Source organism: Mustela lutreola, chromosome 3, assembly GCF_030435805.1.
Source record: "Mustela lutreola isolate mMusLut2 chromosome 3, mMusLut2.pri, whole genome shotgun sequence".
Classification (NCBI taxonomy): domain Eukaryota; kingdom Metazoa; phylum Chordata; class Mammalia; order Carnivora; family Mustelidae; genus Mustela; species Mustela lutreola.
The window spans coordinates 153,118,590-153,134,538 of NC_081292.1; the positions used below are offsets into that span (position 1 = coordinate 153,118,590).

At 34.7% G+C, this 15,949-nt stretch overlaps 1 protein-coding gene across 1 annotated transcript in view; it reads right to left on the bottom strand.

Annotated features, from left to right (window-relative positions):
- The window catches only part of PSMD14 (proteasome 26S subunit, non-ATPase 14), a 109,781-nt gene that overhangs the window by 40,252 nt on the left and 53,580 nt on the right, over window positions 1-15,949 (bottom strand). Inside the window, exons 4-7 of the mRNA XM_059167184.1 lie at window positions 11,250-11,321; window positions 10,914-11,033; window positions 7,214-7,284; window positions 6,062-6,212 (exon numbers count right to left, since the gene is read on the bottom strand). Of these exons, the coding sequence (XP_059023167.1) occupies window positions 6,062-6,212; window positions 7,214-7,284; window positions 10,914-11,033; window positions 11,250-11,321 (414 nt within the window). The remainder of the gene's footprint in view (window positions 1-6,061; window positions 6,213-7,213; window positions 7,285-10,913; window positions 11,034-11,249; window positions 11,322-15,949) is intronic.

The following is a 15,949-nucleotide window of genomic DNA, read 5'->3' on the forward strand; positions in this document are numbered from 1 at the left end:
AAGTACTAAACAATAATAAAGTAGCTCAAAGACTATGTTATTAAAACAGAATCTTTAAACTATAAATTAAACTCAGAAACTATAAATTAAAAGAACTATACTAAGAAGTGTTAGTTCTGTATAAGATTTATGTTTCTTAGAATTTCAAACATAAAATTGCTTTAACATTCCTAGCTGACAATTTCTGATAATAAGAGTGTAAAACAGGAAGCAAACAAAAGATAATATAGTAACTAAACTTGTTCCAAGTGTTGGATGGGTATGCTCACAGAGCTATATTAGGAGTGGAAATAGAATTTTTATGTGTCCTATTTTCTATTTTTCTCTTGCAATCTGGAAAACTAGATGAAGAAAAGGTGTGTGTGTGTGTGTATACAATCTGAGAGTAGGACTATCAAGCCCTAACTGACCCTTATGGGATATTGATCAAAAGAAAATCTTTTGATTTTCTAAGGTATTCTAAATATCTTTCACTATCTTCAGCCTATGGCTACACCACCCTGAATGCACTTAATCTTGTCTGATCTCAGAAGCTAAGTAGGGTCAGGCCTGGTTAGTACTTGGATGGGAGACATTAATCATTTCAAAGGCCAGAATCTTAATGCATTTATTTTTTGTCTCCATCAGCATGTCCTAGAGAAATATGTCAGAAAAATAGTAAGTGCTCAATAAAAAAATCAGCTGACTCAAAAGAGTCTTCTTAAATTAGGAGGTGCAAAACACAAGGGCAAGCAAGTTTTCATTTCTTTTGTAGTTATTACCCTTACCTTTTTTTTTTTAAAGACTTTATTTATTTATTTGACAGACAGAGATCACAAGCAGGCAAAGAGGCAGGCAGGCAGAGAGAGGGGGTAAGCAGGCTCCCCGCTGAGCAGAGAGCCTGGGGCTCAACCCCAGGACCCTGAGATCACGACCAACTGACTGGAGCTGAAGGCAGAGGCTTATTAACCCACTGAGCTGCCCAGGCGCCCTTACCCTTACCTTCTTAAAGTGAGCAACACAGTTACAGACTTGTTCCTTAAAAAAAATTATCAGAAATATTCATATCTTATATTTTAAAATAAGCTAGTTGTTAATCTATTTAAGTAGCAATTAATTTAATCTTGAGAATAAAATGTCATTTATTGCATATCTCCTATAAAGCATGCACATTCTAATCATAACATATTACTTCATAATACTAGGAGATGGGTACTAAAAGCCCTGATTTAATAGATGACAAAACTGAAGCTCAAGATTAGATAACTTGCTCTGGGCTCCTGGGTGGCTCAGTGGGTTAAGCCTCTGCCTTTGGCCCAGGTCATGATCTCAGGGTCCTGGGATCAAACCCCGCATCTGGCTCTCTGCTCAGCGGGAGCCTGCTTCCCCCCCTCTCTCTGCCTACTTGTGGTCTCTCTCTCTGTCCAATAAAATTAAATAAAATATTAAAAAAAAAAAGATTAGATAACTTGCTCAAAGTCATACCATAAAGAAGAGAGAGAGATAAAAATGGAATTCGACTGAAGCCCTGGTAACAAAGCTTGTGCTCTTCATTACTCTATGCCCTGCCATTATGATACATATTTTCCACAGTAAGAAGAAAAAGCTAAGACAAAACTATTTTTGAGTAGTTTAAAATCTCCACTTCTAATACAAAACTTTTGGATAAGTAAAATACTTGCCCCGCCCCCCTACGCTGAAAAAGAAAACCTTATAAATCTCTGAAAAATAATAGGTAAATGCTCATAATATTCATTCTCTAATTCTTTCCTCCTACATTTGCATTTACTTTTCAAAGCCCCCTTTTTAAAAAATGAAATATTGAACAAAGACAACAATAACATCACCAAAAACTATTCATTTTACATTCTAATATATCTGTGAGAAAAGCATGAACAAAGAGGTAAATAAGGATACCACCTGGAACAGAATTATTTCTACATTCTTCTCCAGAAAGACAAATGTTTCTTGTGGGAGTGATGTCCTGCCCACCTATCAAAGCTCAGTTCAAGCGTCACTCACTTCGTGCAGTCATACCAATTTTTCTCTTCTTCTAATTTGCATTTACTATGATTGCTAAACAAGTACTACTTTATTGTATATTGGCACATACAAGGTTCTGAATAAGTATTTGTTGCATTAGTTCTCTCTCTAGCAACCAATTTAATACTTAGTTATAGAAACAAAGCAGTATCAGTGTAATTTGTATTCTATCAGTATGCAATGTAGAATTATCAGCACATAATTGGCAGAATGTTATCTGGCTCACTAGATGTATGTTACCTGCCATACACTAAATGTATATGACTTATCTTCTCAAAATGACCAAGACTGTTGTTTTCATCTACTTTATATACCAGAATCATTGGCACACAGGCACATTATATGTACTTAAGAAATACCTGCAGCTAAGTTATTTCTGATCAGATTGAATAAAAGCTTCTCAAGAAAATTCAGCCAGTGTGAAGATTTATATGGACTAAAGGGTTATTAGTGGTTTATTTTCTTTTAATGTTTTCAAAATAGAGAACAAACAAAGATTGTTATCAGTTAGCAGATAACATATAAACATTTTACTGACAGAAATTATGATAAGAAAACAGGTTTTCAAAAGTAGTAATAGTTGCATGGTAGTTTTATAACTTTGCACAAAGTCATCATTCTTTTTGTCCTAAGGAAGTATAATGATATATAAGCTAAGTTAACTTCTAAATCTGCTGCTGGATCAAGTTTAGTTGTGGGCTGAATATATAAGATAACAAAACTTTTAAGTAAGAGGCTGCTACTTTACTACTTGAGAACTGAAGCTTAAAATATCTGAATATATACATTTTACAAATAAACTAAAACAGAATTTTAAAAACTATTCACTAAAGTTTAGAGTTAAGCACATCACTAACTTCTATATACCTACTCTCCATTTAAATTATACATGTTATTATTTTCCACCTTTAACATTTTTAAACATTTACAGGATTACATAATATACAGAGGGCTATGGATTCTTTATTATATAGTATATTTAATTATTTATGTAGGTCTCAATTTTGGTCCTAGGGATGTTGCAAAAGCTGAGAGGAATGAGTCTGTCTAAACTGCTTTTTAAAATAAAAATCAACAAACACTGTATGAGGAAAATCATTTAATATGTAGTAACTACTATAAATAGTACAGTGTACTATTGAGAACTTAGATAAAATACATAGCCCCTTATCGTGACTTACACTGAAGGGAGTGATATCTATCCATATAAGGTAAGAAAAAGTCTTGCAATGACCTCTAATACTCATTTGCCAATCCTGAGTTCCTCTAGTTACATAGTTCCTAACTGTCTACTATTAAAGAGTCAGCAGAACAGCTTGAGCTCTGAAATTTTATAGACCTGATTTATATCCTTGTTTTGCTGCTTAATAATGCTATAATTTTGGGCAAAATAATCTCTTTGACCCTAATTTTTTTAATCTTTTCACTGACAAAATGGAGTAATAATGGAATCTCCGGAATTTCTAAAGAATACATGAGACAACTTGAAATATTTATCACACAATACCTGGCACACAGCAATAATTCCATAAAAATACAATCAATTCGCTATAAAAGGAAATCAAACATCATGAATTAATGAGATAACAAAGATTCAGTGCTTACCTAATCACTCAAAAATAGATAATATAGGGATTTATAAAAATGAAAATATAAAATTTACAGTAAAGAGGTATTAAGTGAACAGTCTCAACTTCAATAATTTACATATAGATTGTCATTTTAACTCCTGATCTAATCATTGTCTTACTAAATATTTTGACAGCTTTGATAAATCACATGCAGAGAAGGGAGAGGGAGAATCCCATGCTATTCCTCATTTTCATAAGCTTATATTCTTGTGTTTAATATTTTAACTAGAAAACTTTGGCCATGGGTTTACTAGCATTTCATTTGGCTCATAGTTCTGGGAGGTCCTGACACTAAAAGAACCATAAATTATAACCAAACTCAGACATCCTATAGATGAAGTTACATTACTGAGAAAGAATTGAATCCTTAATTCAGGTCATGAAATTGTGTGAATCTACACGCTAGGTACAAGAAGTGATGTGTATCATCAGTGATAGGTATGTATACTAAATATTTCAGAACTATTTTCTCATGACTATAAATCTAGACAGTGATACCTATGATTTTATCAAGTAATTTTAGATAGGTTATTTTGAAAAAATAACTACATTTTACCAGATGACAAGTCATGTCACACAAGTGTATTTTTAAAATTCATTCTTTTAACATGAATTATGTTTAATTAGAAATAAAGCAAATTCCAGTTATATAATATAAAACTGTCCTTTAAGATGCTATAAAGAAGATGGCTAAAAATACATATTTATTTTGTTTTGAGAATGTCTTCTTTCGTTGTATTTAAGTTTATATTTTCCTATTCAAAGTGGCCACCATCACAAGTCAAGTATAAAAAGTCAGATACACTGATACTGCAAATTAGAATTCTAATTACATTTAACATTAAGCTTCAATTATTTTTTGTAAATATTGTGGTAGAGAGACTTAATCAGATAACTTATATTTCTAAAATGTTAATTATTACTTAAATGAATTAATTTGAGTTATTAAAAAGGTATCTTAATTATCAGGAATTAGATTTAAGAAGTATTATACTGTACTATAATTCATAAAACTAATAAAAGTCAAGGATTTTCCACTCTTTTTATCTGTACAGTTAAGTAATAATAAACTTAGTTAAAAAAAGTAAATTGAAATATAGGTATATACAAACATCAGAAGTAATCCACTTTGAATAGTCTAGTGTATCGGTTTCTATTATTGTTTTTGTGGCTAGATTCCACCTCTGAAAAGCTAAATCACATGTAATAGGATCATGATTTAGAGAAGACCTCAATTTTTATTCATCATAATAATATGATGTCAGAAAGTGTTCAACTTCAAATCATGACAGATAAAAACTCCATGTTTAACAGCCATATTTAGTTTGTTTGAGCTGGTGAGCAGATGTAAATGTAATCCACAATACTAGCAAACTCCAGGTCTGTTAGATAGCAAGCTAATATTTATTTTTAAGTGCTCTAAAAATTATTTGTAAAAGCTGCATAAAAACGATTCCATAAATGTATTGTGATTTTTTTTTTAACAATTATTCTACACTACAATGGAAGTACATGCTCAAACAAGACACCTCAGCAGTATTTTAAAGCAGTAACCACCTAGCCAATTTCTCTATGTTCTGTAGTTTTTCTAATCCACTCTCCCTGTGGTTGAGCAAAATCGAATTGCCTCTCACATTTGCAGACAGCTCTGTGAAGGTGATAATAGAGCTGCTCCCTGCTGTCATGAGGCAGGAAATAGGAAAATGGCATATGGGGCTAGAAAGAAAGAAATAAAAAAAAGAAAGAAAGAGAGAGAACGAACGAAGGGAGAAAAAAAAAAAAGAACTAAACAAGAACAAAAGATTTCAACAAAGAACAACTATAACCCAATATGCTTTGCAAGTTAATCTCTTTTCATAATCATTTAGCATATTTAATCATTCATCTGTGTCCTCACTCCAAAAATGCGAATGGCTGATACTAAGTGTTTAGGTCAAGTTTTCATTGTCTAAAATATTCGCAACATCCAATTCCAGAATATGTCCTGCACAAAGTCTGCAAAACAGAGTGTCCTTAACTAGATACATAAAATGTGCCAATCCCAAATTCACCATTCTAAAATAAAGGAAGGTAGAACAATGTTTATTAAAATACTAATAAAATGTGTACAGTAGGCTTTTAGTAAGGTTGAACATTCCTAAACCTATGAAATACAAATTTAAAAATAAACATTTATGATTAGACAATACCTGATTAAAGTAGAAACAAATCTCTAAGTAGTTATATTGCTAATAATATTAAGATGACACATTTTTCAACTTGTACAGGTTTTTTGTTTGTTTTTTAAAGTACCCAGACAGGGGTTTTTTGTGTGTAAGAATCCTGCTTTAAACAAAAGAAATTTTAATTTAATGTATTTGTAAACAGAATGTGGCAGCAGATGCTAATAAAGACAGAATCTACTCTACCTTTCCTTTTACACTCTGAATGGGATCCACAACCACTGCCACAGCTCTCTCCGACAAGGCTTCAAAGCTCTGCTGAGTGTTGATATCCACACCAGAAAGCCAACAACCAAAGCCAGGGTGACTGTGATACCAACCAACAACCATCTCAGGCCTGAAACAAAGAGGGCATTCGGCGGTTCAGAACAGAACAAGTAATACACATTTATGATAGGAAAAGAAACAACACACTAACAGGGTATAAATTAGGAAGAGATGAAAAACACACAGGTGTGAAAAAAGCACCATTAGAAACACTGAAATCATACACCATATTATCCAGAAAACATGGAAATGAGTAAGCATGACAAAGGAGTGCTATCATTAAGAGACGCACATTAGCAGTGGTAGATAAGGCTTTCAGTTTTTCACCTTGTTACCACACTTTCTCTGAGCCAGTTTTACCCTTTCAGCATTCAAGTAAATATCTACTCTTTAACTCCTTAGGTCTGGGAGTTGGATTTTCCATGCAGAGTACAATTTTAACAATGGACACCAGGATCCACTGTTGTGAAAGGATTAAATATCAATTAAACCAGCAGTAGAACTAGGAACTCAGTCAAAAACCAATTTGCACTGTTCTGCTCAGCTGCTGAGCCTTTTGCTAACATTAATTTTGAAGTTTCTTCCACAGTAGAAGAATTTGAGCAAGAGAATGACAACTATTGAGATTTAATCTGGGGGGGAAAACTTGAAGAAGAATATTTGAATTCTACTTTAAAAATCTTTAAAATTTAAAATTTAAAAATCATAGGCTTAATATAATTAAATATTCAGAATCTTATTCAGTTCCAATACGCGGAACATACAAGCTCTTTCAATTGTACGTGACTAGACAGTAACTCCATATGCTAAACAGGGAAGCTACAGGCCAAGCTTAGTATATGATGGTTGAGAATTTTAACATGAGGCAGTTTTCTCATTGGCAAATTTCTTTGATTCTAGAAGAAAGAGATACTAGCTGGGTAGGTGACACATAGCACTGCAAGTAATACTTTTTACATTAACTACATGACTTTTTTTCCTAGGTATGATATTCATAAACACCAAGATTTTGAACTACATGTCTAAAAATACTTCCCATTATTCCTTTATATAATCAGTTAAAATACTTACCTTCCTGTCTGCTTCAACATATCTAACATTTTGGCTTGGAACACTGGATCAACTGCCTCCACACTGACACCCTGGTTTAGACAGAAAGAAACATAATTGGCTTTCAGAACTCTGAAAAAAGACCCACAAACATTTATTCACTCTACATGAACAAAGAGCTACCTCCAAATCCCCTACACATATTATTTTGGGATACCAAAGTAATTTTTTAGGTTTAGATATTGATAATTGATTCCCGTTTCCATCAATTATAAACCACACTTTAATGAAACTTCTAAAACCACCAAAGTTTAAAATTAGCTAACTGCTGTTAGCTAATGAGTTAAGACAGTTTTGGGGATCCTTTAAGAACTTACGGCCGGCCATGGCTACTCATATGTGCACATGCGTGTGAGCACACATACACATCTACTACTACCAGAAATACCAAATAACTGAACCAACTATTTTTGGTTAGATCTACCTTGGCAAGCATACTTTCAAATGCCTTCTCTGATACCTGACAAGCACTATGTCCCTTCCATCCTATCCAAAGTTTTGTTAACTATTCAGCTACTACAATAATCAACAACCTGAAGTCTTCTTTTTCCTCAGTAACAGAAATACTTCAAAGAAGGAAAATAATTTCTGAATTTCCCAGAGTAACTTTTGCTTGTTTTATTGGTGGGTGGGTTGGGAGGGGAGGAAGTTTAGTGCCTCAGTTAGAACTATTCTCAATTTTGGCTCAGGTCATGATCTCAGGTAGTAAGATTGAGCCCACATTGGCTCACACTGGGTGTGGAGCCTGCTTAAGATGCTCTCTCTCCCAGGCATCTGGGTAGCTCAGTTGGCTAAGCTTTTTACTTCGGCTCAGGTCATAATCCAAGAGTCCCAGGATCAAGCCCCACAATGGGCTCCTGGATCAGCGAAGAGTCTGCTTCTCTCTCTCCCTCTTTCTCAAATAAATAAATTAAAATCTTAAAAAAAAAATTTTTTTTTCTCTCTCTCCACTCCCACCTCCCCATTCCCCATTAGAGACAATATATAACCAACTCTTTTAAAAATACTGCATTACCTTGCTAGTTCAACCAAAAAACCCTAGAACATGGAAGAATTAAAGGCATTAATGTCATCTCTCCAATGATAAATCACTGCCATATTAGCTCTACAAGGCTTTCTTCTAATATCAGGGATTTAATTCTAATCTAGCCCAATAAACCAGTTAACATAAGCACTTCCTTCCCACCAAAACAAACAATAACTGAATTCCAACTGAGAAAGCATCCTCAAGAACAGGGGTATACAATCTGTTGCCTATAGGTTTTTTACATTTTTAAAGGGTGTTTTAAAAAAAAAAAAATCCCACAAGAATGAGACAGAAACACACATCTTTATAGAAAGCTGATTCAGGCCAGAAGAAACTCTTCTACTCTACTACACAGAATGAACACAAAGATCAAAATCTTCTACTTCATACTGTCAAACAAGTATTTACAAGGATATAATGTTAACAAAGTTTAAGAACTCCTTATTGTAATTGATAAGGACCAAAGGTAACAGAAATACTAGTTAACTTTATTATGTTTTTCATATTCTGATATGAAAGATAAAAGATAAATATAGGTAAAAATAGCCTAAGATAGGGGCGCCTGGGTGGCTCAGTGGGTTAAGCCACTACCTTCGGCTCAGGTCATGATCTCAGGGTCCTGGGATCGAGTCCCGCATCGGGCTCTCTGCTCAGCAGGGAGCCTGCTTCCTTCTCTCTCTCTCTCTGCCTGCCTCTCAGTGTACTTGTAATTTCTCTCTGTCAAATAAATAAATAAAATCTTTAAAAAAAAATAGCCTAAGATATAAAAATAGCCTTACTTTAGATAAATCTAAATCTTTAGTTAACACACAGAATACTTCCCTATAACCAAATGTACAAAATAAATACAATGGATAGCCAGGTGAACAAAATCAGCAGATCTAAATTAGTTTACCTCAACAAACTAGTCCATTTGGAGAAAAATTTGCATATCTGTCTATATTTTGCATTATTTAGAAATACACTGTAATCTGTAGTAACTACTCTATTTAAAATGCTGGGTCCTCTCTTTCTCTCTATGAAATAAATAATAATAAATAAATAAACCTTTAAAAAATGGGGCACTTGGGTAGCTCAGTGAGTTAAGCATCCGACTCATGATTTAGGCTCAAGTCATATTCCCATGGGTCCTGGGATCAAGCCCCACACTGGGCTCCACACTCAATGGGAAGTCTGCTTGAAATTCCCTCTCCCCCCTTCCTTCTACCCTTCCCCTAACTCACAAGCATTCGTGCTCTCGCTCTCTCTCTCAAATAAACAACAATAAATAAAAACTTAAAATGCCTGGGCACCTAGGTGGCTGAGTCGGTTAAGTGGCTGACTCTTGATCTCAGCTCAGGTCACTGTCTCAGGGTCATGAGATCGAGCCCCACATAAGGCTCTGCCAAGCATGGAGTCTGCTTAGGATTTTTTCCCTCCCCCTCTACATTGCACCTCTCAGCATGTACTCTCTCTGTATATAAATAAATAATAAAAACATAGGGTTGCCTGTGTGGCTCAGTCATTAAGCATCTGTCTTCAGCTCAGGTCATGATCCCAGGGTCCTGGGATCAAACCTCATGTCTGGCTCCCCTGCTAGGCAGGAAGCCTGCTTCTCCCTCTTCCACTCCCCTTGCTTATGTCTCCTCTCTCGCTGTGTCTCTCTGTCAAATAAATACATAAATAAAATCTTTAAAAATATACATATACATATATATATATATATAACTTGTTTTACTCTATTATCTATTTTATTGAGGTATACCGTTAAGAGCCTCAAACAAAGCAAACAAGCAAATAGCTTTACGACAATTTCCTTAATCCAGTTATTTTCTAAAGCTCAGTAAGAGAAATGTTGCATGTTACAGAAAAAACAACCATCAGAACAGTACACATATTTTTCTAGGTAAAAAGATGAGAAGGATATGTGTGTAGCTTTTTGTAAGAAAAGCAGACGGGTTTTTTGGCCATTTTCTTTAGCTCTAAATGCACACTTTTTTACACAAGTCCAATGCACTGAACAAAACAGCAAAACAAAACAAAAACCCTCCAGAAAGAATAATGCATTCTACACAGGTAAAGTTGATGACTTCCAAAATTTGTATGTAGTATACTTCCTCTATGAAGAAATTACCAGCCTGGGCTAAAGAACTAAAATTTACCACAAGTTTTTGGTTTCTTTAAACTTAACATTTGAATATGAAAAGCTTAAAGTCATTTATCACCAATAAAAATTGGGGGATCATATTTCAAATCAAAAGGAATAAAACATGAGGACTAGATAACATGTGAATTAAAAGTCTAATTAAGAGGGTCTTTAAAATCTTCTGAATGGAGTGTTCAAATTAATACCCTACTAGTTTAGGGTAACGAACTTTTAAGTCTGGTATTCTATACTAGTTAAAGCTGAAAGTTATGAGTTAAGGGATTTAATGGTAGCATCACTCAGTTTGTGGATCTAAAGGGAACTCATGATGCATTTAAAAGATGAATGATTTAATTCCATACAGGGTATAAATTTCTATCATTAATCTTATGATGGATTCTTCCTATCAGGAAAAGAAAATATAATGTGATCAAAATTATTTTGCATAGGAAAAGGAAAGAGAAATGAAACACATTTACTTACAGCAGGCAACCATAAAAAGTACTCACTGTTCCTGACTGTGGCATAGCAAACACATCAATCACTCTGACGGTGTAATCATCAACAAATTCTCCAAGCATCAGACCCATAACTTCCATGGGAACTCCAGCCCGACCATGCTTTAACATCTGTAAAGAGCAAGATAGGTTAAGCTTTAAGATCCTTGGTACCTTTTTTTTTTTTTTTAAATAACCTAAGTTTGTTTCAGTGGAAATAAAACACTCCTATTTTACAAATGCACCTAGAGCAATGACTTAAGTTTGAGGGTTAACATAATAAATATTCCCAAGTAAAAGTGAAAGCAACAGAGTTCTGTAAAGCAAGTATCTCTATTCAATACTTACTTTTAACAGTGCGAGGGAAGAAATATAGACTTGTTCTGCCGTGTCCACTGCAGGAGCATCTGTAGGTGGCCCCTAGAAAAAAGCATATCAATTATTATAAACACACAATTTATGAATTTAAAATTCAAGTTATATGTTATATAAACTTGACTGTTTTAATTTAAGAGTTTTGGGAAAACCCATCAAGTATCCTTTTATTCTTAAATATCCTTTTATTCAGGTACAACACAAATAAAACAACTTTATAAGCATCAAACCTGTGGAAAACAAATCAAACTTAGTGCTCAGGCAAGTGTCCAATGGACATAAAGCTTAATCTTTCAGCAATGCTAATCTACCTCTGCTACAAAATAACTACAAAGCACCAATTAGACACGTTTCTTCTTCTCAATCTGAGACTGATTTTCAGCTACAGACAGCACACACTTTAGGGCTATGGGATCTAGGCAGATGCGTAGATATAGTTGGGGGGAGGGAGCAAACAATTTTTAATCCCTAGGTGAAAGAGCTGTGAACAACATACTATGACTTTGCCTATAAATTTGCTTCCCCCGCCCTCCCCGCCAGCAATACAACAAATTTAACACAGGTGCACCAGGGGTGAACAAACTGGCTGCTGACTGGTGTAGCCAACATGAAAATACTTTTAAATTCTGACTACCGCCTTTAAAACAAATGTTACTATCTATCTTAGAAAGGTTAAGGGAGACATTATATTTTCCCTCATCAAAAGCACAAGCCTCTTTTGACTGTAACGTTCAGAGGCACAAGGTATTTTACATAGGGACCTTACCCTCAAGATGACTACAGTCTTATACATGTAATTCCGTACACAGAAAGCTTTCTTGTTTTTCCATACTTGACAGTTGGGAAATTAAAATAAGATGTGTCCTATAATTGCCAGGTTCTGTTTTGCTCAAAGTTCCCTTTTCTTGACAATAACTCTATTACAAATTACAAAGCAAATGTTAGTTATCCAAAGTATAAATCAACATTCTATCTTGTTTTTAAAGGCTTACTTACTAAAATTAATCAATCACTTTATTTACTACATTTCAGATGTGTAAGTAAGTCTATATGTATTTTGTGCTTCTTCCTATTTATATGCTAAATTCTGTGATTTTTAAAATTTTTTAAATTTTTTGTTTAAAAATTCATAATATTTGCTGGAAGCATTAAATATAAAAAGTTCCACAATAAGTTCTCTCTAAACACAAGAATACAAAATTATTTCTTTTTTTTTCTTACAGAAATTATTTGTTTCCTTATGTACAAAGGGTTAAGAAAAATCAAATGTCTAACTTTCTTTTTAATAATAAATGTCAGATAATAAATTTAAAAACCAAAAGTAATTCTTCATTTATTATTGCCTAATGCAGCTTTATTGCTTATCTTTAAATAGAGATTAATCTCAAAGTTTTATTTATTTGAGTGAGAGAGAGAGAATGGAGGGAGCTCATGCACGAGCAAGCTGGGGTGGGAAGATAGAAGAGGGAAAGAATCCTCAAGCAGACTCCCCACTGAGCACAGAGTCCCACAGGGGGTTTGATCACAGGACCCTGAGATCATGACCTGGGCCAAAGTCAATTGTCAGCATCAGCATCGCTGCTCAACCAACTGAGCCACCCAGGGGACCCTAAAACATGATAATTTTGTTGGTATGATAATTTTATCCATCTAACTAAGAAAGTAAAGTTTAAGAAAAAGGTGAGGACAGTAGTAAGTTAGCTGTGATAAGAGGTTTTGGGGAAGTACTACTTTAAATCAGGATAATGAACACTGTATTTATTCATAGAGGTTATTTCCTGAATCCAGAGCAACTTAAAAATTTCATATGGAGAAAGAATTTAAACTGGCATCTAGACTAGTTATTAATAAAGTCTTTCTTTCTTTCATTTTTTTTTAAAGATTTTATTTGTTTATTTGACAGACAGATCACAAGTAGGCAGAGAGGCAGGCAGAGAGAAAGAGAGGGAAGCAGGCTCCCCGCTGAGCAGAGAGCCCAATACAGGACTCGATCCCAGGACCCTGGGATCATGACCTGAGCCGAAGGCAGCGGCTCAACCCACTGAGCCACCCAGGCGCCCTCTTTCTTTCATTTTTAATACTGCCCCTTCTTAACTTGCCAGAAAATACTAAAAAAAGCAACAGGGAACTAAAACATCAAACCATCAGCAAAAATGTATTACTGACAAAGTCCAGAAAATACCCCTGCCACCAATTAAAGAAGAACAAGTCTGTTTTGTTCAACATATAACCAGTACCTAGCAAAGTGCTTGGCACACAGCAAGAACTTAGTAAGTATTGCCCCCCAAAAAAAATAAATAATAAAAAAGAAATGAATAAATTGAAGTACTACTAGCCAATGGAACAGAAATGAAAAATACCCATCAGTTACTCTATGAGAGAACAAGCCATATGTAAGTGGATATAAAAGATCATTACCTCCTCTTTCACTGTTTTCTTCTGGTTTAGAACCATACTAAGAGAAAACCATGCAGCTATTCTCTACTGGATGGGTGCTGTTTTTTGAGAAAACAGCCAGTGATATTTCCTGTTGCTCCTCTCACTCCATTACTATTTTGTTTCTTTATCTAGTCAGAGACTAAATTTCTCAGAAAAAAACTTGGCAAGATGTAGAGAAGAGTTGTAGCGGTGAAGAGCACTTTCTTTCTTTCTTTTTAAGTAATCTCTACACCCAATATGGGGTTCAAACTCACAACCCTAAGATCAAGAGACCAAGAATCACATGCTCGTCTGACAGAGCCAGCCAGGTGCCCCTGAACTGCATTCTTTAAAGAAATAAAAACAAAAAGAGTAACCTGTGTAAAATACTGTCTACAGGACAGATGTTAAGGACCTCTGGTAGTTGTGCATATTTGAGACTATCAGTTTTCAAATGCTTACCTGTCCAGAATATCATATAACCAGGCAAAGAAGAAGAAAATTCCATTAAAGACCCTGGTAACTACAGTTAACCTAACCAAAGTTAGGAAAAATGTTTTGGGCTATGGACAATGTACCTACATTGTCCTTTGGCAAATGCTCCTGAGCAATAGCATCCTGATGATTCAAAGGGAAGAAAGAAATCTGAAAATAGGATTCATAAACAAAATTTCAGAAATATTTGGCATCAGTACAATATAAACTTTCCTAATGTTGAAATAGTTCAAGGACAGACCAAGATGAAAAGATGAAAAATAATTAAGAACTAAAATCACATTGGAGGAAACAAGAGTAAAAATAACATTATGACAGGTTTAAGTCACTGATACAGAACACAAAGATGATGTCTCAGAATGTAGAGTGAAGAGATAAAAATTACTAAAAATACAAAGATACTAGAGGACAAAGGAGCTATAAGCTAAGAAATAGTTGTTCCTATGGACAAAATAATAGAATCAATAAGTAAAGGTAAAGCTGAAGAAAATTTTCCCGAATGAAAACAATTTTTTTTCAACTTTCAGATCACTAAACATCAGGCAATAATCAGTGAAGAAAGTATTACACCTTGAAAATTCTTGGGCATTTTTTTTAAGATTGGGGGGAGGGGAAGATGGAAAATTTAGTTTTATTTATTTATTTGACAGAGAGAGAGAGAGATCACAAGTGGGCAGAGCAGCAGGCAGAGAGAGGAAAGCAGGCTCCCCACCGAGCAGAGAGAGGAAAGCAGGCTCCCCACCGAGCAGAGACCTGGAAGCAGAGCAGGATCCCAGAACCCTGAGATCATGACTCAGGCCCGTGCCAAAGGCAGAGGCTTAAATCACTGGGCCACCCAGGTACCCCAGAAGAGAGAGAATTTTTTTTTTTTTTTTTTTAAAGAGAGAGAATCTTAAGCAGGCTCCATGCTTAGCTCGGAGTCTGACACCAGCCTAGATCTCACACCCCTGAGATCATGACTTGAGCCAAAATCAAGATTTGGATACTTTACCCAGGCACTCTGGGTAAATCTTGATTACAAGGATAAAGCTAAATTCCTAAAAATACGAAAGTAGAAAAACTAACCTGGTGAAAAAAATGCAACTCAGGTTGACTTGGGATTTCTTTGCAACATTAAATGGCAGAAAACAATGAAAGAAAGTTTCCAAGTTTTAAGAGAGAAACCCTGAGTTAGAAATATTATCCTCAATTTAAAAAATGTCTGAAGGCCTACAAACATGTTACTAAGTACACAAGGACTCGGAAAATATGATTCCATGTATCCTCCTTCAAAGAACTTCTTGAATAAATCAACCAGTTGTGCCCCCACAAATCAAAATTAAAACCTGAAAAATGGAAAAGCCATCTGCTAAGATTATTGAAAGCAGTTTAAAACAGATATACATCTAAATAATACAAATAAACAGGGTTCAAAACCACAGATATTGTCCAAATAACAATACAGGGCAGGGGAAAGAAATAAAGTAAACAAAATTCTCTATTTTATATACAGGAGGGGAAAAAAAAAAGAACTCTTAAGTGCTAATTTTGACTATTACAGAAATACGGTTTAAAGTCTTTTTTTTTTTTAAGTTTTATTATTTATTCTATAGAGACACAGCAAGAGAGGGAACATAAGCAGGGTGAGTGGGGAGGAGAAGCAGGCTTCCCACTGAGCAGGGAATTCGATGAGGGCCTCCATCCCAGGATACTGGAATTATGACCTGAGCCAAAGGCAGATGCTTAATGGACTGAGCCACTCAGGCACCCCTTAAAAAGTC